At 34.2% G+C, this 23,208-nt stretch overlaps 2 protein-coding genes across 2 annotated transcripts; both read left to right on the top strand.

Moving 5' to 3' along the window:
• The first annotated feature begins 12,897 nt into the window (after window positions 1–12,897).
• Window positions 12,898–13,659, top strand: LOC139871464 (uncharacterized). The gene has a single exon (XM_071859174.1). It carries the CDS (start codon window positions 12,898–12,900, stop codon window positions 13,657–13,659), a length of 762 nt encoding a protein of 253 aa, XP_071715275.1.
• A 708-nt stretch (window positions 13,660–14,367) lies between these two features.
• Window positions 14,368–15,219, top strand: LOC139871462 (uncharacterized). Its single transcript, XM_071859173.1, has one exon. The coding sequence runs from the start codon at window positions 14,368–14,370 to the stop codon at window positions 15,217–15,219; it is 852 nt and encodes a 283-aa protein (XP_071715274.1).
• Window positions 15,220–23,208: the final 7,989 nt, after the last annotated feature.

Raw genomic sequence — 23,208 nt, 5'->3', positions numbered from 1 at the left:
TAATAATTTAACATCTCATTTGTTATAATAAACAATGGGTTAACAACATTCAACAAGATCGTTAACCTAAAGGTTTCAAAACAACATTTACATGTAACGACTAACGATGACTTAACGACTCAGTTAAAATGTATATACATGTAGTGTTTTAATATGTATTCATACACTTTTGAAAGACTTCAAGACACTTATCAAAATACTTCTACTTAACAAAAATGCTTACAATTACATCCTCGTTCAGTTTCATCAACAATTCTACTCGTATGCACCCGTATTCGTACTCGTACAATACACAGCTTTTAGATGTATGTACTATTAGTATATACACTCCAATGATCAGCTCTTAGTAGCCCATGTGAGTCACCTAACACATGTGGGAACCATCATTTGGCAACTAGCATGAAATATCTCATAAAATTACAAAAATATGAGTAATCATTCATGACTTATTTACATGAAAACAAAATTACATATCCTTTATATCTAATCCATACACCAACGACCAAAAACACCTATAAACACTTTCATTCTTCAATTTTCTTCATCTAATTGATCTCTCTCAAGTTCTATCTTCAAGTTCTAAGTGTTCTTCATAAATTCCAAAAGTTCTAGTTTCATAAAATCAAGAATACTTCCAAGATTGCAAGTTTACTTCCAAGTTTTCTATATCCATTCCAAGTAATCATCCAAGATCAAGAAACCTTTGTTACTTACAGTAGGTTATCTTTCTAATACAAGGTAATAATCATATTCAAACTTTAATTCAATTTCTATAACTATAACAATCTTATTTCGAGTGGAAATCTTTCTTGAAATTGTTTTCGTGTCATGATTCTGCTTCAAGAACTTTCAAGCCATCCAAGGATCCTTTGAAGCTAGATCTATTTTTCTCATTTCCAGTAGGTTTATCCAAGGAAATTGAGGTAGTAATGATATTCATAACATCATTCGATTCATACATATAAAGCTATCTTATTCGAAGGTTTAAACTTGTAATCACTAGAACATAGTTTAGTTAATTCTAAACTTGTTCGCAAATAAAAGTTAATCCTTCTAACTTGACTTTTAAAATCAACTAAACACATGTTCTTTATCTATATTATATGCTAACTTAATGATTTAAAACCTGTAAACATGAAAAACACCGTAAAACCGGATTTACGCCGTCGTAGTAACACTGCGGGCTGTTTTGGGTTAGTTAATTAAAAACTATGATAAACTTTGATTTAAAAGTTGTTATTCTGGGAAAATGATTTTGATTATGAACATGAAACTATATCCAAAAATTATGGTTAAACTCAAAGTGGAAGTATGTTTTCTAAAATGGTCATCTAGACGTCGTTCTTTCGACTGAAATGACTACCTTTACAAAAACGACTTGTAACTTATTTTTCCGACTATAAACCTATACTTTTTCTGTTTAGATTCATAAAATAGAGTTCAATATGAAACCATAGCAATTTGATTCACTCAAAACGGATTTAAAATGAAGAAGTTATGGGTAAAACAAGATTGGATAATTTTTCTCATTTTAGCTACGTGAAAATTGGTAACAAATCTATTCCAACCATAACTTAATCAACTTGTATTGTATATTATGTAATCTTGAGATACCATAGACACGTATACAATGTTTCGACCTATCATGTCGACACATCTATATATATTTCGGAACAACCATAGACACTCTATATGTGAATGTTGGAGTTAGCTATACAGGGTTGAGGTTGATTCCAAAATATATATAGTTTGAGTTGTGATTAATACTGAGATACGTATACACTGGGTCGTGGATTGATTCAAGATAATATTTATCGATTTATTTCTGTACATCTAACTGTGGACAACTAGTTGTAGGTTACTAACGAGGGCAGCTGACTTAATAAACTTAAAACATCAAAATATATTAAAAGTGTTGTAAATATATTTTGAACATACTTTGATATATATGTATATATTGTTATAGGTTCGTTAATCAACCAGTGGCCAAGTCTTACTTCCCGACGAAGTAAAAATCTGTGAAAGTGAGTTATAGTCCCACTTTTAAAATATAATATTTTTGGGATGAGAATACATGCAGATTTTATAAATGATTTACAAAATAGACACAAGTACGTGAAACTACATTCTATGGTTGAATTATCGAAATCGAATATGCCCCTCTTTATTAAGTCTGGTAATCTAAGAATTAGGGAACAGACACCCTAATTGACGCGAATCCTAAAGATAGATCTATTGGGCCTAACAAACCCCATCCAAAGTACCGGATGCTTTAGTACTTCGAAATTTATATCATATCCGAAGGGTGTCCCGGAATGATGGGGATATTCTTATATATGCATCTTGTTAATGTCGGTTACCAGGTGTTCACCATATGAATGATTTTTATCTCTGTGTATGGGATGTATATTGAAATATGAAATCTTGTGGTCTATTGTTACGATTTGATATATATAGGTTAAACCTATAACTCACCAACATTTTTGTTGACGTTTAAAGCATGTTTATTCTCAGGTGAATATTAAGAGCTTCCGCTGTTGCATACTAAAATAAGGACAAGATTTGGAGTCCATGTTTGTATGATATTGTGTAAAAACTGCATTCATGAAACTGATTTCGATGTAACGTATTTGTATTGTAAACCATTATGTAATGGTCGTGTGTAAACAGGATATTTTATATTATCATTATTTGATAATCTACGTAAAGCTTTTTAAACCTTTATTTATGAAATAAAGGTTATGGTTTGTTTTAAAAATGAATGCAGTCTTTGAAAAACGTCTCATATAGAGGTCAAAACCTCGCAACGAAATCAATTAATATGGAACGTTTTTAATCAATAAGAACGGGACATTTCAGTTGGTATCCGAGCGTTGGTCTTAGAGAACCAGAAAATTTGCATTAGTGTGTCTTATCGAGTTTGTTAGGATGCATTAGTGAGTCTGGACTTCGACCGTGTTTTCTTTAGAAATGATTGCTTAACATTTTTGTTGGAAACTATATATTATTAACATGTATATATTATGTGATATATTAATCTCTTAACGTGTTTGATATTGTGTGATAGATGTCTACCTCTAGCACAAATCCCATTGACTCACCTAATAATAACGAAGAGTCGAATATATATTGGACTGAACCGGAAGAAGAATCAGAACCGGAAGAGGAGGAACCGGAGGAGGAAATAGAACCGGTGGGGGAAATAATAAAACGGTTAAGTAAAAGAAAATCCTCAACCAACCGACCAAGGTTAATTATGGTCAATGGTGTTTCCGCCAAGGAATCAAAATATTGGGAGGATTACCAATTCTCCGATGAATCGGATTCCGACGAGAATTCCGATGATGTTATAGAAATTACCCCAACTGAATTTAAAAAGGCAAAAGAAAATAATAAGGGAAAGGGCTTAAAAATAGAGAAATCTAATTCCAACCCTGATGAACTTTATATGTATCATCAACCCCCGAAGCCCTTAAGTTGTAACAATGACCCGGGAACCTCTAAACCGCCAGGTTTTTCTAAACCGTTGTGGAAAACGACAGCTCGTATTAGGGGAACATCATATATCCCTAGAAACTTGGCAAAATGAACCAAAACTGAAGAAGAAGAAACGAGCGAGTCGGAATAAGATAGTTGTATTCGTGTGGTGTAATATATGTAATATAGTGTGCTTATGCTTTATGATATATGTAAAAAATTGCTTGTATTAATAAGTATTTTTTTTATGAATCTAACTCTTGTCAATTTTAAAGTATAAAAACATAAAATGGATAGACAACCCAATATTTTAAGAGACCTACCCGGAGACATGATTGATGAAATCTTGTCTAGAGTCGGTCAGAATTCTTCGGCACAACTATTTACGGCGAAATCAGTTTGTAAGACATTCGAAGAACGTTCCAAGAATGCCTTGGTTTATAAGAGACTTTCGTTTGAAAGATGGGGAATATCACATTGGGAAACTCATAAGTTACGATGTGTTTACTTTGACGCATATATTGCGGGGAACCCAAATGCTATTTTACGCAATGGGTTAAGAAATTATTTTGACTCAATGTATCCGAATATAGGACTTCATGATTTAGAAAAAGCGGCTAACATGCAACATAAAGAAGCATGCTATGCTTACGGGTTAGTAATGTTCGCTTCTCACCAAAGTGAGAAAAAGAACATCGGGCTACAACTATTAAACAAAACGTTCCCACAAGTGACGGAGTCGGTAATTGGGGTAATAAATGAGGTTTTTAGGTTATTACGAGACTGTTGGTCATTACGTAACCCTCATCCCTTTGACGACGTTACAAAACGCTGTCTTATCAACGGCCATAACGGTTATGTTCCACAAGACCAAGGATGGGAAGTAGTCCTAGTAAAACCAGAATGCATGACTTGTTTCTGGACGTATGAATTACGTGTCTTTATTGCCTTTACTGAACGACTTGTGTACTAGCTAGAATTATCTTCACAACTATCTTGTATCAAATTTATTGTGTGCTATATTTCATGCTTTATGTAAAATAAGCGGAATTGTAAGTTTGTAAAATATTGTATAAAAGTTTGAACGCGAAATATTATTATAATCAGTTTTTCATATAGAATTGTAGTAGTTGAATTGTATATTAGCTACTAAGTATGAACTTAACGGGTAGGTACTACCCGAATTTAAACTTATAAAACGCTAATATGAAAAAAAGCTTTTATAAATGAGTTCATATTATGCTACGAAATACTATTAACTACTCTTAATATTCTGTATGATTAACTTGTTCCATTTGACTATTTTGAAGGAAATGGCACCGACTACTCGACACACCGTGAATATGAATGAAGAGGAATTCCGTACTTTTCTAGCTTCAAACATAGCCGCAGTACAGGCTGCGCTACATACCAACAATAACCTTGGATCTAGCAGTACAGGAAATCGTGTAGGATGCACCTACAAAGAATTCACTGCCTGCAAACCTTTGGAATTTGTTAGAACCGAAGGACCGATCGGATTGAAACGGTGGACCGAGAAGGTCGAATCGGTGTTTGCCATAAGTAAGTGTACTGAAGAGGACAAAGTGAAGTACGCTACGCATACCTTCACAGGTTCTGCGTTAATATGGTGGAATACCTATCTAGAGCAAGTGGGACAAGATGATGCGTACGCACTACCGTGGTCAGCATTCAAGCACTTGATGAACGAGAAGTACCGTCCCAGAACCGAGGTCAATAAGCTCAAGACAGAACTTAGAGGGTTACGAACCCAAGGATTTGATATTACCACGTACGAATGACGATTCACAGAATTGTGCCTATTGTGTCCGGGAGCGTTCGAAGATGAGGAAGAGAAGATCGACGCGTTTGTGAAAGGATTACCGAAAAGAATCCAAGAATATATAAGTTCACACGAGCCCGCCTCCATACAACAGGCATGTAGAATGGCTCACAAACTAGTGAACCAGATTGAGGAAAGAATTAAAGAACAGACGGCTGAAGAGGCCAATGTGAAGCAAGTCAAAAGAAAGTGGGAGGAAAACGGTGATAAGAATCACCAATACAATAACAACAGCAATTACAATAATAATCGCAACAATTATCCCAACAATCGCAACATCAATCGCAACTACAAAAAACGGCCCAACAACAACAACAACAACAGCAACAGCAACAACAGCAACTACAACAATCATCCCAACAACAATAACAACCGCAACAACAACAACAATCAGAAGCAGCTATGTCAAAGGTGTGAAAAGTATCACTCGGGGTTCTGCACCAAATTTTGCAACAAGTGTAAAAGAAATGGTCATAGCGCGGTGAAGTGTGAGGTCTACGGACCAGGAGTTAATAGAACGAAAGGAACAAATGGTGTCGGAATGAGTAATGGTGGAGCAAGTAGTGTCGGAGCAAGTTATGCCAATGTAGTTTGTTATAAATGTGGAAAACCGGGTCACATTATTAGAAATTGCCCGAACCAGGAGAACACGAATGGACAAGGCCGCGAAAGAGTTTTCAATATTAATGCGGCAGAGGCACAGGAAGACCCGGAGCTTGTTACGGGTACGTTTCTTATTGACAATAAATATGCTTACGTTTTATTTGATTCGGGTGCGGATAGAAGCTATATGAGTAGAGATTTTTGTGCTAAATTAAGTTGTCCATTGACACCATTAGATAGTAAATTTTTACTCGAATTAGCAAACGGTAAATTAATTTCAGCAGATAATATATGCCGGAATCGAGAAATTAAACTGGGTAGCGAAATATTTAAGATTGATTTGATACCAGTAGAGTTAGGGAGTTTTGATGTAATAGTTGGCATGGACTGGCTGGAGAAGGTGAAAGCAGAGATCGTATGTTATAAAAATGCAATTCGCATTGTATGAGAAGAAGGAGAACCCTTAATGGTGTACGGAGAAAAGGGCAACATGAAGCTACATCTTATTAGTAATTTGAAGGCACAAAAACTAATAAGAAAAGGTTGCTATGCTGTTCTAGCACACGTCGAGAAAGTACAAACTGAAGAAAAGAGCATCAATGATGTTCCCGTCGCAAAAGAATTTCCCGATGTATTTTCGAAAGAATTACCGGGACTACCTCCACATCGATTTGTTGAATTTCAAATAGATCTTGTACCAGGAGCTGCACCAATAGCTCGTGCTCCTTATAGACTCGCACCCAGCGAGATGAAAGAACTGCAAAGCCAACTAAAAGAACTATTAGAACGTGGTTTCATTCGACCAAGCACATCACCATGGGGAGCTCCTGTTTTGTTTGTCAAGAAGAAGGATGGTACATTTAGGTTGTGTATTGACTACAGAGAGTTGAACAAACTTACCATCAAAAACCGTTATCCACTGCCGAGAATTGACGACTTATTTGATCAACTACAAGGCTCGTCGGTTTATTCGAAGATCGATTTACGTTCTGGATATCATCAAATGCGAGTAAAGGAGGATGATATTCCAAAAACTGCTTTTAGGACGCGTTATGGTCATTACAAGTTTATGGTTATGCCGTTTGGATTGACTAACGCACCAGCTGTGTTCATGGACCTTATGAACCGAGTGTGTGGGCTATATCTTGACAAGTTTGTCATTGTTTTCATCGATGACATACTTATTTACTCAAAGAATGATCAAGAGCACGAAGAACATTTGAGAAAAGTGCTAGAAGTATTGAGGAAAGAAAAACTGTACGCTAAGTTTTCAAAGTGTGCATTTTGGTTGGAAGAAGTTCAATTCCTCGGTCACATAGTGAACAAAGAAGGTATCCAGGTGGACCCGGTAAAGATCGAAACCGTTGAAAAGTGGGAAACCCCAAAAACTCCGAAGCATATACGTCAATTTTTAGGATTGGCTGGTTACTACAGAAGATTCATCCAAGATTTCTCCAAAATAGCAAAACCCTTGACTGCATTAACGCATAAAGGGAAGAAATTTGAATGGAAGGATGAACAAGAGAAGGCGTTTCAATTATTAACGAAAAAGCTAACTACGGCACCTATATTGTCATTGCCTGAAGGGAATGATGATTTTGTGATTTATTGTGACGCATCAAAGCAAGGTCTCGGTTGTGTATTAATGCAACGGACGAAGGTGATTGCTTATGCGTCTAGACAATTGAAGATTCACGAGCAAAATTATACGACGCATGATTTGGAATTAGGCGCGGTTGTTTTTGCATTAAAGACTTGGAGGCACTACTTATATGGGGTCAAAAGTATTATATATACCGACCACAAAAGTCTTCAACACATATTTAATCAGAAACAACTGAATATGAGGCAGCGTAGGTGGATTGAATTGTTGAATGATTACGACTTTGAGATTCGTTACCACCCGGGGAAGGCAAATGTGGTAGCCGATGCCTTGAGCAGAAAGGACAGAGAACCCATTCGAGTAAAATCTATGAATATAATGAGTCACACTAACCTTACTACTCAAATAAAGGAGGCGCAACAAGGAGTTTTAAAAGAGGGAAATTTAAAGGATGAAATACCCAAAGGATCGGAGAAGCATCTTAATATTCGGGAAGACGGAACCCGGTATAGGGCTGAAAGAATCTGGGTACCAAAATTTGGAGATATGAGAGAAATGGTACTTAGAGAAGCTCATAAAACCAGATACTCAATACATCCTGGAACGGGGAAGATGTACAAGGATCTTAAGAAACATTTTTGGTGGCCAGGTATGAAAGCCGATATTGCTAAATATGTAGGAGAATGTTTGACGTGTTCTAAGGTCAAAGCTGAACATCAGAAACCATCAGGTCTACTACAACAACCTGAAATCCCGGAATGGAAATGGGAAAACATTACCATGGATTTCATTACTAAATTGCCAAGGACTGCAATTGGTTATGATACTATTTGGGTAATAGTTGATCGTCTCACCAAGTCAGCACACTTCCTGCCAATAAGAGAAGATGACAAGATGGAGAAGTTAGCACGACTGTATTTGAAGGAAGTCGTCTCCAGACATGGAATACCAATCTCTATTATCTCTGATAGGGATGACAGATTTATTTCAAGATTCTGGCAGACATTACAGCAAGCATTGGGAACTCGTCTAGACATGAGTACTGCCTATCATCCACAAACTGATGGGCAGAGTGAAAGGACGATACAAACGCTTGAAGACATACTACGAGCTTGTGTTATTGATTTCTGAAACAGTTGGGATCGACATCTACCGTTAGCAGAATTTTCCTACAACAACAGCTACCATTCAAGCATTGAGATGGCGCTGTTTGAAGCACTTTATGGTAGAAAGTGCAGGTCTCCGATTTGTTGGAGTGAAGTGGGGGATAGACATATTACGGGTCCGGAGATAATACAAGAAACTACCGAGAAAATCATCCAAATTCAACAAAGATTGAAAACCGCCCAGAGTCGACAAAAGAGCTACGCGGACAGTAAAAGAAAAGATATAGAGTTTGAAATTGGAGAAATGGTCATGCTTAAGGTTTCACCTTGGAAAGGCGTTGTTCGATTTGGTAAACGGGGGAAACTAAATCCAAGGTTCATTGGACCATTCAAGATTATAGATCGTGTCGGACCAGTAGCTTACCAACTGGAGCTACCTCAACAACTCACGGCTGTACATAACACTTTCCACGTCTCAAATTTGAAGAAATGTTTTGCTAAAGAAGATCTCACTATTCCGTTGGACGAAATCCAAATCAATGAAAAACTTCAATTCATTGAAGAACCCGTCGAAATAATGGATCGTGAGGTTAAGAGACTTAAACAAAACAAGATACCGATTGTTAAGGTTCGATGGAATGCTCGTAGAGGACCCGAGTTCAACTGGGAGCATGAAGATCAGATGAAGAAGAAATACCCGCATTTATTTCCAAAAGATACGTCAACACCTCCAACTTCTTAAAATTTCGGGACGAAATTTATTTAACGGGTAGGTACTGTAGTGACCCGAACTTTTCCATGTTTATATATATATATTAAATGAAATTGTTATTTACATGATTAAGTGTTTCCAACATGTTAAGCAATCAAACTTGTTAAGACTTGATTAATTGAAATAGGTTTCATATAGACAATTGACCACCCAAGTTGACCGGTGATTTACGAACGTTAAAACTTGTAAAAACTATACGATGACATATATATGGTTATATATATAGTTAACATGATTTTATTATAAGTATGTATCTCATTAGGTATTTTAACAATGAGTTATATACATAAAAATGAAACTATTAATTTAAGAAACTCGAAAACGATAAATATAACGATTATCGTTATAACAACGTCTTACTAGGTACATATGAATCATATTAAGATATTGATATACTTGGTTAATTATGTTAAATAATAAGTAAATATATTATTAAGTGTATTAACAATGAAATACATATGTAAAAATAAGACTACTAACTTAATGATTTCGAAACGAGACATATATGTAACGATTATCGTTGTAACGACATTTAACTGTATATATATTATACTAAGATATATTATATATCATAATATCATGATAATATAACAATTTAACATCTCATTTGTTATAATAAACAATGGGTTAACAACATTCAACAAGATCGTTAACCTAAAGGTTTCAAAACAACATTTACATGTAACGACTAACGATGACTTAACGACTCAGTTAAAATGTATATACATGTAGTGTTTTAATATGTATTCATACACTTTTGAAAGACTTCAAGACACTTATCAAAATACTTCTACTTAACAAAAATGCTTACAATTACATCCTCGTTCAGTTTCATCAACAATTCTACTCGTATGCACCCGTATTCGTACTCGTACAATACACAGCTTTTAGATGTATGTACTATTGGTATATACACTCCAATGATCAGCTCTTAGCAGCCCATATGAGTCACCTAACACATGTGGAAACCATAATTTGGCAACTAGCATGAAATATCTCATAAAATTACAAAAATATGAGTAATCATTCATGACTTATTTACATGAAAACAAAATTACATATCCTTTATATCTAATCCATACACCAACGACCAAAAACACCTACAAACACTTTCATTCTTCAATTTTCTTCATCTAATTGATCTCTTTCAAGTTCTATCTTCAAGTTCTAAGTGTTCTTCATAAATTCCAAAAGTTCTAGTTTCATAAAATCAAGAATACTTCCAAGATTGCAAGTTTACTTCCAAGTTTTCTAAATCCATTCCAAGTAATCATCCAAGATCAAGAAACCTTTGTTACTTACAGTAGGTTATCTTTATAATACAAGGTAATAATCATATTCAAACTTTAATTCAATTTCTATAACTATAACAATCTTATTTCGAGTGGAAATCTTTCTTGAAATTGTTTTCGTGTCATGATTCTGCTTCAAGAACTTTCAAGCCATCCAAGGATCCTTTGAAGCTAGATCTATTTTTCTCATTTCCAGTAGGTTTATCCAAGGAAATTGAGGTAGTAATGATGTTCATAACATCATTCGATTCATACATATAAAGCTATCTTATTCGAAGGTTTAAACTTGTAATCACTAGAACATAGTTTAGTTAATTCTAAACTTGTTCGCAAATAAAAGTTAATCCTTCTAACTTGACTTTTAAAATCAACTAAACACATGTTCTATATCTATATGATATGCTAACTTAATGATTTAAAACCTGGAAACATGAAAAACACCGTAAAACCGGATTTACGCCGTCGTAGTAACACCGCGGGCTGTTTTGGGTTAGTTAATTAAAAACTATGATAAACTTTGATTTAAAAGTTGTTATTCTGGGAAAATGATTTTGATTATGAACATGAAACTATATCCAAAAATTATGGTTAAACTCAAAGTGGAAGTATGTTTTCTAAAATGGTCATCTAGACGTCGTTCTTTCGACTGAAATGACTACCTTTACAAAAACGACTTGTAACTTATTTTTCCGACTATAAACCTATACTTTTTCTGTTTAGATTCATAAAATAGAGTTCAATATGAAACCATAGCAATTTGATTCACTCAAAACGGATTTAAAATGAAGAAGTTATGGGTAAAACAAGATTGGATAATTTTTCTCATTTTAGCTACGTGAAAATTGGTAACAAATCTATTCCAACCATAACTTAATCAACTTGTATTGTATATTATGTAATCTTGAGATACCAAAGACACGTATACAATGTTTCGACCTATCATGTCGACACATCTATATATATTTCGGAACAACCATAGACACTCTATATGTGAATGTTGGAGTTAGCTATACAGGGTTGAGGTTGATTCCAAAATATATATAGTTTGAGTTGTGATCAATACTGAGATACGTATACACTGGGTCGTGGATTGATTCAAGATAATATTTATCGATTTATTTCTGTACATCTAACTGTGGACAACTAGTTGTAGGTTACTAACGAGGACAGCTGACTTAATAAACTTAAAACATCAAAATATATTAAAAGTGTTGTAAATATATTTTGAACATACTTTGATATATATGTATATATTGTTATAGGTTCGTGAATCAACCAGTGGCCAAGTCTTACTTCCCGACGAAGTAAAAATCTGTGAAAGTGAGTTATAGTCCCACTTTTAAAATCTAATATTTTTGGGATGAGAATACATGCAGGTTTTATAAATGATTTACAAAATAGACACAAGTACTTGAAACTACATTCTATGGTTGAATTATCGAAATCGAATATGCCCCTTTTTGTTAAGTCTGGTAATCTAAGAATTAGGGAACAGACACCCTAATTGACACGAATCCTAAAGATAGATCTATTGGGCCTAACAAACCCCATCCAAAGTACTGGATGCTTTAGTACTTCGAAATTTATATCATATCCGAAGGGTGTCCCGGAATGATGGGGATATTCTTATATATGCATCTTGTTAATGTCGGTTACCAGGTGTTCACCATATGAATGATTTTTATCTCTATGTATGGGATGTATATTGAAATATGAAATCTTGTGGTCTATTGTTTCGATTTGATATATATAGGTTAAACCTATAACTCACCAACATTTTTGTTGACGTTTAAAGCATGTTTATTCTCAGGTGAATATTAAGAGCTTCCGCTGTTGCATACTAAAATAAGGACAAGATTTGGAGTCCATGTTTTTATGATATTGTGTAAAAACTGCATTCAAGAAACTGATTTCGATGTAACGTATTTGTATTGTAAACCATTATGTAATGGTCGTGTGTAAACATGATATTTTAGATTATCATTATTTGATAATCTACGTAAAGCTTTTTAAACCTTTATTTATGAAATAAAGGTTATGGTTTGTTTTAAAAATGAATGCAGTCTTTGAAAAACGTCTCATATAGAGGTCAAAACCTCGCAACAAAATCAATTAATATGGAACGTTTTTAATCAATAAGAACGGGACATTTCATCCAATGCCCTAAATTAACCGAATCAAACTACACGTCATGGTCGATTATGGTTGAAACGGTGTTAAAGGCATACGATTTATGGGAAGCTGTGGATCCCGTAACCGGAGGAAAGGTGGAAGCAAGAAAGAACCACACAACAAAAGGCATTACCTTCCAAAATCTACCGGAAGATATTCTGTTGCAAGTTGCTAAACATAACGACGCAAAGGATGTTTGGGAAGCAATTAAGACACGTTATTTAGGAGCCGATCGAGTCCAAAAGGCGCGTCTACAAACTCTTAGGAGTGAATTGGAGATGCTAAAGATGAAGGAGAACGAGACTATGAATGATTTTTGGGGCAAGATGAGTGCTATAGTTGCCAAATTTAAAAGCCTCGGTTCAAATCTGGAAGACGAAGTGGTTGTTAGGAAGCTTCTAAATTCAGCCCCGGAAAAATATCTACCAATTATTGCCTCTATCGAGCAATACTCAGATCTTGAAAAAATGTCTTTTGATGAAGCTGTGGGAAGACTCAAAGCGTATGAAGAAAGACTCAAAAGCCATGATGAAGAGGGTGAAGAACAAGGAAAATTGTTGTTTGCAAGTGGAGAGCATGATGGTAAGCAAGGTGGACGAGGAAGAGGTCGTGGAAGAGGATTTGGTAGAGGAGAAAGAGGACGTGGAAGAGGCACGGGTCAAGTTGACAAAAGCGGGTTAAGATGCTATGATTGTGGATCGTTTGGACACTTTGATAGAGAGTGTACTAAATGGAAAGATAAAGGTAACGAAGCCCATTTGATTGAAGAGGATGAACCGGCTTTGCTGTGATGAAGAAACAGGTAGTATGAATAAAACCGATTAAGGGATGATTGTTGGGTTAATCGGGTTTAATATTTTAAGAAAGTATTTACTAAATATTAACTTTAATTATTAGGAAGTTTCTAGGAAACTCATATGATCAAATCTTGGTGAGAAAGACAAGATCATTGAGTTAATTAGGATGATATAATTACTATTATTAGTTTTTGTAATTGGCTATATAAGCCTATTATTGAATGAATAAAGATGTGGTCGAATGAATTAATTAAATTGTTTCTCGTGTCTACATTCTGACGCATGTGAGTTTGTTTCCAAGCAATATCATGCGTTTTTCGGTTTAATATCGAATTATACTTTCATAACACGTAACAACTCTTGTTACTCATAGTATTTTTAATTCCGTAATATATAGTTCAAGTCAAGTTTATTATTTAAGTTCCAACATTTGGTATCAAGAGCTTGGTTCGTTCGTAGGAGGGTCGATTGCAACCTTATGCAATCAAAGCAAGATTGATCATTATCCGTGATCATAGCAAGAGCAAGAGCAAGGTGATCACCATAGTGATTACAAGAAAGTAGCAAGAAGCAAGTTAGCAAGTTGTAAAAATAGCAAGAAGCAAGTAGTCAAAAATTTGTGAGCAAGTTAGCAAGAAGAAAAGCACCACGTAGCAAGAATTGTAAGCAAGAAAAAGAAGAGTAAGTAGCAAGTTGTAAGAGATGGAAGGAACTCTTGCAATCCGTGAGCAAGGAAACGTACCACTCCAATGCCCCAAATTAACCGAATCAAACTACACGTCATGGTCGATTATGGTTGAAACGGTGTTAAAGGCATACGGTTTATGGGAAGCGGTGGATCCCGTAATCGGAGGAAAGGTGGAAGCAAGAAAGAACCACACAACGAAAGGCATTATCTTCCAAAATCTACCGGAAGATATTTTGTTGCAAGTTGCTAAACATAACGATGCAAAGGATGTTTGGGAAGCAATTAAGACACGTTATTTAGGAGCCAATCGAGTCCAAAAGGCGCGTCTACAAACTCTTAGGAGTGAATTGGAGATGCTAAAGATGAAGGAGAACGAGACTATGAATGATTTTTCGAGCAAGATAAGTGCTATAGTTGCCAAATTTAAAAGCCTCGGTTCAAATCTGGAAGACGAAGTGGTTGTTAGGAAGCTTCTAAATTCAGCCCCGGAAAAATATCTACCAATTATTGCCTCTATCGAGCAATACTCAGATCTTGAAAAAATGTCTTTTGATGAAGTTGTGGGAAGACTCAAAGCGTATGAAGAAAGACTCAAAAGCCATGATGAAGAGGGTGAAGAACAAGGAAAATTGTTGTTTGCAAGAGGAGAGCATGATGGTAAGCAAGGTGGACGAGGAAGAGGTCGTGGAAGAGGATTTGGTAGAGGAGAAAGAGGACGTGGAAGAGGCACGGGTCAAGTTGACAAGAGCGGGTTAAGATGCTATGATTGTGGATCGTTTGGACACTTTGCTAGAGAGTGTACTAAATGGAAAGATAAAGATAACGAAGCCCATTTGATTGAAGAGGATGAACCAGCTTTGTTGTGATGAAGAAACAGGTAGTATGAATAAAACCGATTAAGGGGTGATTGTTGGGTTAATCGAGTTTAATATTTTAAGAAAGTATTTACTAAATATTAACTTTAATTATTAGGAAGTTTCTAGGAAACTCATATGATCAAAACTTGGTGAGAAAGACAAGATCATTGAGTTAATTAGGATGATATAATTACTATTATTAGTTTTTGTAATTGGCTATATAAGCCTATTATTGAATGAATAAAGATGTGGTCGAATGAATTAATTAAATTGTTTCTCGTGTCTATATTCTGACGCATGTGAGTTTGTTTCCAAGCAATATCATGTGTTTTTCAGTTTAATATCGAATTATAGTTTCATAACACGTAACAACTCTTGTTACTCATAGTATTTTTAATTCCGTAATATATAGTTTAAGTCAAGTTTATTATTTAAGTTCCAACACCAATAATAACAGTAAAGAAATAAGAGCAATCCACAACACAAGAATTCAATGTGGAAACTCCAAAACAGGAGAAAAACCACGGGCCTCCAAAGAGAGAAATACACTATATCACAAATTATTACAATGACATAGAAGACTCTCTTAAGCCAACTACAATCTTCAAAGTATTTAACTAATACAACTCTCAAACAAAGATAAGAAAGAAAAAATAATAAAATACTTAAAATGTATTGATTGATGCAAGTTGGAAATATGCACATGACCTCCTTTTATATCCAAGTAAGTCACCCACACTTTCTTCATCTATCAATGTGGGACAAAACTCATTTTATACTAAAAGAGTTCACCCTCATTTCATCCACCAATGTGGGACAAACAACCTTATCAATTCTTCTAGCCAAAACTATAACCAACACCTTCAACCTTACTTCAAATTCATTTTAAATGACTCACATACCTAACTCAATTTCTTCCCCCTTTCCATTCCTCTCACAATTTTTCCGTTTTCTTTTTTTAATTTCGATAACCAAACCATAAATTCGGTCAATGATGTTCCTTATCATTCCATTCCAACCCTTCAAGCAATCAAGCTTCTCCTGCTTTCATTCTTCCATTGGAGCGGGTTTCTTGTCCGATTAAACAATGCTCAATAGGTCAGATGTTCCCGGTGGTCAATTGATGGTTTAAAGTTTTCATCTTAGGAAGACAGAGTCGGTAGTGTGTTCAAGGTGAACGGTATTCCTCCTACTACATACTTCAATTCGGTTTATGCAGAAGCTCGGGTGCACTTGATCACTATCTTTGTGGGTCGAATCGAGAAGTGCATCAAAGATATGTTTTGCAGTGTTTAGTAATGAAGGCGAAATCTCTGAAATCAAGTTATGGAATTCTACACGGTATGCATTTATGACGTATTCTGACTCTGCTTTCGTTAACTCGGTCGTGTCCAAGCTTAACGGATCGGGTATTTTTGAATGACCGATTTATGTTGGGTGGCCTAGGGTTCGTCCACCTTCATATAGCAGGTTTTTTGATTTACATAAATGTTCTTATTTTAACCTTTCACCTAATACTTTGGTGGTTTTGGGATTGGAGAAATGTGTTATGTTGGTTGACAAAGTTTTCTTTGATGTTCTAAGCTGATTACTTTTCTGATTAGCAGTAAGATTGTAGTGACCCGTCCTAATCCACCTGGACGAAGTCTTCAACAGTTGGTCCCATTGCGAGGTACTGACATCTATATGCCACGAACGACTCCATGTAATATCTTTAAAATGAGCAAATGCACAGCGGAATATTTCTTTCAGATATGAGAATAAACATGCTTAAAAGTGTCAATCAAAAGTTGGTGAGTTCATAGGTTTATCGTAAACAATAAAATTCAGTGATTTTGATAGACCATAAGGTTTAAATACAGTACACCTATCTCATGTACGAAATCATTTTTCATAAACGCTTGGCAGAGTAGGTGATGTGTGCTCTAGGGTGTGTATGAAACGGCTATCAATTTTATATTTATTTACTACAGGAAATCACCTAAATTAAACTAAAACACAAAAGGCAAGTATACCTATCGTGTAATAATATAGCTAAGGTAAAGTCTGGGAGGTCGATCCTTGGACACTATTATTGGGTGCCTTACTAGGTCAAATTAGTTAATTAAGTAGTTAAACTAGATTTAGTAATATATAGTAATTATAGGTAACTTTGGGGGAATTTACCGTTTAATGACCGGTTTGTCGATTTTGAGACTTATATCACAGTTAAAACCTAATGCAAAATATTAAATATAAATATAACTTATTTTAAAGCGTAAGTAAATGACGATAATTAAAATGTGATAAATTAAAGTGCGATAATTAAAATGACAGTAAATAAAAGTACGATGAGATATAAAATAAAGGAATTATGCTTATTTAAACTTCCGTAATCATGATGTTTGACGTTTTGATTTTAATTTATTACCATGGGTTAATTGTCCTTTGTCCTGGATTATTCGATATGTCCATACGGTTTTGTCCATAATAGTCCATCGGTCATAATTATAAAATGCGAGTGTCCTTGTCAAATTAACCTTGTACCCGAAGTCAAATATTCCAACTAATTGGGGATTCGAACTGTAACAAGGTCTTAATACTTTGTTTAATGAATACACCAGGTTATCGACTGCGTGTAATCCAAGGTTTTAATACTTTGTTAACAATTACACCAATTACCCTTGAATGTAATCCACCCCTATTTTAAAGAGTCCAGTGACTTTTAATTCATCTCCGTGTCCGGTCAAATGAACAATAATTCGTATTTATAAATATCCCGCCCACCGTACCCGATTAAGCGTATGTGGTTATATATAGATACTTCAAATTGTAACCTTTATATTAAATTAACGAGGTATCGTTTAGTCAATATAAATCCCATTAATAGCCCATAGTCTAATTTCCACAAGTGTCGGTCTTTTGTCCAAACCCCAATTATGGTACAAAGCCCAATAACCTAATCTTAATATTTAGCCCAACATCATGATTACTTTGATTAAAATAAGCATAATAATAACTTAGCTACGAGACATTAATTTAAAAAGGTTGAACATAACTTACAATGAGTATTAATCGCGTAGTGTTACACGGACAGAATTTCGACTTACAACTTAAAACATTCGCCACTATAACCTTATTATTATTAAACTTAAATTAAAATTAAAATTAAAATTAAAATTATAATTATAATATATATATATATATATATATATATATATATATATATATATATATATATATATATATATATATATATATATATATATATATATATATATATATGTTTACGTTGAGAAAGGAAAAGAAAAAGGTGTAGTTTCTTCATTACTCCGTGCCTTGCTTTTATAGGCAAATGATTGATACTGTTGTAGGTGGAATGTTAGCTGACTACCATTCAAAGTTGAATCAATAATATCTCGTTGCAAATTATTGATTTGAAATTTTCACTTATGACCCTTTAACTATGCTCAATTAACAACTTTTTATTATTTATTATTATTCTTATTATGAATTATTTAAATATTCTATTATATTCTTGTGCATAGTTGACTTGTACTTTCAGCTCCGTTGCGTTGAGCGTTGAAAGTTGGTTCATGTCTCGGTTCCGGATTTTCGAACGCCTTTTCGTATAATTTAATATCTTGTACTTTGCGTTTTGCGGCTTTTACTTTTGTAATTTGTAGACGTTTCTCATCAGTATATTGAACCACTTGATTTGTATCTTGTATATTTGAGCTTTTTGGTCATTTGCGTCTTCAAATCATCGAATCTGTCTTTTGTCTTCACCTTTTATTATTTAAACGAATATCACTTGTAAATAGAACAATTGCAACTAAAAGCTTGTCTTTCTTGAGGGATAATGCTATGAAATATATGTTCGTTTTTAGCATTATCAAAAAATCTCACACTTGAGCGTTGCTTGTCCTCAAGCAATATAGTCTTGAAATAAAAATACTAGAATCACTTATTTATTCTTCACACTTTGTACATCAGTGATTTCTATACGGCGGCATGAACAATGGTAGTAACATTATGGTTTACAGTCCCACATGACTATGAAAATTTAGATCCTTTAGGAAATTGGATCTTTATGAAAATATTTGATCTTTTGAAAATTCAATCTAGCTTTTACCCTAGATAAGTTTTCCGGAATAACCCTTCACCGGTGTTTGCAAAATGTTTTTTGTGGGTTTTGTGGGTTTTAGATTTGAAAATTTTAACTTAAAACTTATGGTTTTGTGTCATCCACTTGCTAACCTTGTATTGGGAAAGCAACACGTCCAGTTTACTTGCTCCGTATATTACCTTTCGGTAAACTACCGTCCGGTTGTAAAGGAAAGCTTTGAACAAGCAACTGTTAAGGAAATGTCCCGTGACATGCTTTTAATTATGGTCTATATCGTTTCGGATGCAATTACTATCCTTTGTAGGAGCAATAGTAAAGATCACCCTATAGTTTTTCGGTTTGGCACAAGGTCCTTTCTTCGACCATGCTATGCAACCACCGTTCTTACGGTTGACACCCGATTTGGTTCAGGTGACCTAATGAATTCCGATGAATTCTCAGGATTTTATGTTCAATGGTAATGAACGCATTGAAAATGGGTTTTCAGAAAACAAATCGGTTTGTAATTTGATCAAAATATTTTCTCGTTCAAGTTTGAGTTTAGATATCATCGAATTCTATGAGTTTGTAATTCTCAATCTTTAAGGTCAATCTCAAGGATTGAGTGATATCAGGCTTAAAAGCTGATTTTTAATCTTTAAGGAGATTATCCTTACTGGGGGTCTGATTCATTAGTCTTATCAAGCTAATTTGCACGGTGCCCTCCCCATTTTACGAGACAGATCCTCTCATGGTTAGAATAAGTCTGACCACATGGCGACCCTGTTTGATGCTGAGGTCCGTGGATTTCCTGCTGATTTTAGAGATGAATTTTCTAGAATTTTCGTCAACCTACAGCTGGTCTGGACGACAACTTCTTGACCTAAATCAAGAAGCGCGTATCTTTTTCGGAAGACTTTACTTCCTTTTAATGATGGAATTGATTCATCGTGTAGATCCATCTTTCATTCAAATAAATTACAGTAAATCGGGTAAAACTGATTAGTATCGTCCAAAACAAAAGTACCTGCAATAATCTTGTACAAAAATATGTGATATATGTTTTAAAGAACTTGGTAAATTCTTTCCACACTTAGCTTTTATTTTATCTTTCTTTGCCTTTTTATTCTCTTCTATTCCATTTTAAATGAATTCAAGCGTTTTGGGTTGTTTCTCAATTTATGTCCTTTTCGAGGTAACAATAATTTCGGTATTATCACCTAGTTTTATCGTTCATAAATATGTATAAATATGATTTTGAGTTCATTTAACTGAATTTTTTTTAAATTTTCACAAAATTTGGCAATTAAACCAAGTGTTAACCCGAGAGAATTTATAACCCTTCCCCACACTTGAGATCTTGCAATGCCCTCATTTGCAAGAAATCAGTAAAAATTTAAATTCATGAGGGTGATTAGTGTAGAAAAATGATTAAAATTACCGAGTTTGCAAACATATTGTTGTTATTTCACATTTGATATTTTGCGTCTTGTCGTCAAAATTAGTACCTTTTTCTGAACTTAATGACAGTCTTTGAAAGTGCATTGTTTTACCCTGTTTTATACATGACATAAAATACAAATATATATATACATATTTTTGAAGTTTGGTATATAACCCCACGTTCAAAAATTTATAAAATCTAATATTTTTTTGGCATACTTTAGATCAATAAAATTAAAAATAATGATAACAAAATTTGTCACCCCGCCCTCAGGTAAAGCAATTTCGGTTCAACGACCTAGTCTTCAACTCACGACGAATTTTAGGTATCAAATTTTTAACTTAATGAAATAAAGTACATTTTTATTTTTAAATTCACACCAAACTTAAATTTAAAATGCATAAAATTAAAAATTCATATTAATATTATTATACATTAATTTTACAAACTTATATTGAAAATATTAATTTTTAAAATATTTAAAAACTTAAATATATTGATTTTAAAAATTTACAATATTAATTTAATATTAATATAAAAACAAGGTAAAAATTAAAATTAAAAATCTTTTTGGTCTTTTATCCCGCTTTAATCAATCAAATATTATCAAAAATATACGCCCCTCTTTTGGGTAAAGTAATTTCGGCTATATTACCTAGTTTTACTCCTGACGAATTTCTAAAATATTTTGAATTGATTGATTAAAGATATTTATACCTTAAGAATAAACGGTAAATTTCGCAGTGATGTAATAAATTTTTGTATGATATCAATAATTTCGGTTTCGCATACCTAATTTTATTGAATACCGATTTAATACTTTATAGCGAACGATTCAGCGTTTATTATCAAAAGGTTAAAAGCAATAAAAACAAATAAAAACTGTACATACTTACCTGTAAGAAAGAATTCTCAGAGACCTGCTTTAGCCGACTCATAAGAGAGTCGTGTGATTTGGTTTTCCATAGCTACATAAGCGTAACCTCGATTCTTCAATAACTTTCCTTCTAAACATATGAACGGTCATTCTCTGCATAGAGTAACAAATTCGGTATTTGAATATGTTTGATTGTTTAAACATTTACCTTCGTGTGACCATTTTCCGCATTTATGACATCTTTCAAGGTGTCGTGCTCTTCTTTTTGTTGCGGATTTTGATTTTCCTTTACCAAAATGTATCTTATGATGATCTTTCCTGAGTTCTTTCCTTACTTCGTCCATTTTTCCTCTTATGAAGGATACCAGTTCACTCGAAAATGTGTCATTATTACGTTTAGTAATCATAGCGTGTAGCATTAGACCATGGTTCAGATCAAAGGAATTCTTCATCTCGTAGAACCTAAAAGAAATAAAAATTCAGAATGGAGGGAGAAGACTAGTTCTTTAGGGTCTGCTAGGGAAAGACCATGCGGATTCCATTCTCGAGAACTACACGAAAATGGAAAATCTAACTCTAACATAAATACATATTATCCTTAAAAAGACTTGATTCTCCCCACACTTAGTTAGCTGTGGTGTTGAAATTGTGATAAACTTCATTGTCAACTTCCATTGGACCATGTATGTAATGTTTAACTCTGTGACCATTAACTTTAAATTCAATCCCATTTGAATTTATCAACTCTATTGTTCCGTATGGGAAAACTCTTTTGACTATGAATGGTCCAGACCATCTTGATTTCAATTTTCCAGGAAATAACTTGAATTGTGAATTGAAAAGAAGAACTATGTCTCCTTCCTTAAATTCTTTTGAACTTCTGATTCTTTTATCATGCCATTTCTTCATTCTTTCTTTATAGATTAACGAATTTTCGTATGCTTCATGTCTTAATTCTTCTAATTCGTTTAGTTGACTTAACCGTAGACGTCCGGCTTCATGTAAATCAAGATTACATGTCTTCAAAGCCCAAAATGTTTTGTGCTCAATTTCTACTGGAAGATGACCTGCTTTTCCGTAAACGAGTTTAAAAGGTGTGGTTCCAATTGGAGTTTTGTAGGCTGTTCTAAAAGCCCAGAGTGCATCCTCCAATTTCATGGACCATTCCTTCGGATTTGATCCTACGGTTTTCTCTAGAATACATTTTAATGCTCGGTTGGTATTTTCAACTTGTCCACTTGTTTGTGGATGATAAGCGGTTGAAATTTTATGAGTTACTCCATATCTTTTGAGAACTTTCTCAAGTTGATTATTACAAAAATGAGTACCCCGATCACTTATTAAAGCTTTCGGTGTTCCGAACCTAGCAAAAAGACGTTTTAAAAAGTTGACTACAACTCGTACATCGTTAGTCGGGAGAGCTTGTGCTTCCGCCCATTTAGATACATAATCAATGGTAACAAGAATGTAGAGATTATTATGAGATTTTGGAAATGGACCCATAAAGTCAATACCCCAAACGTCAAATACTTCACATACTTGAATGACATTTTGTGGCATTTCATCACGTTGACTTATTTTTCCGGCCCT

The sequence above is a fragment of the Rutidosis leptorrhynchoides genome, chromosome 10 (genome assembly GCF_046630445.1).
Source record: "Rutidosis leptorrhynchoides isolate AG116_Rl617_1_P2 chromosome 10, CSIRO_AGI_Rlap_v1, whole genome shotgun sequence".
In the NCBI taxonomy this organism is placed as follows: domain Eukaryota; kingdom Viridiplantae; phylum Streptophyta; class Magnoliopsida; order Asterales; family Asteraceae; genus Rutidosis; species Rutidosis leptorrhynchoides.
The sequence above is the reverse complement of the archived record's forward strand: the minus strand, read 5'-3'. Positions and strand labels throughout refer to the sequence as shown.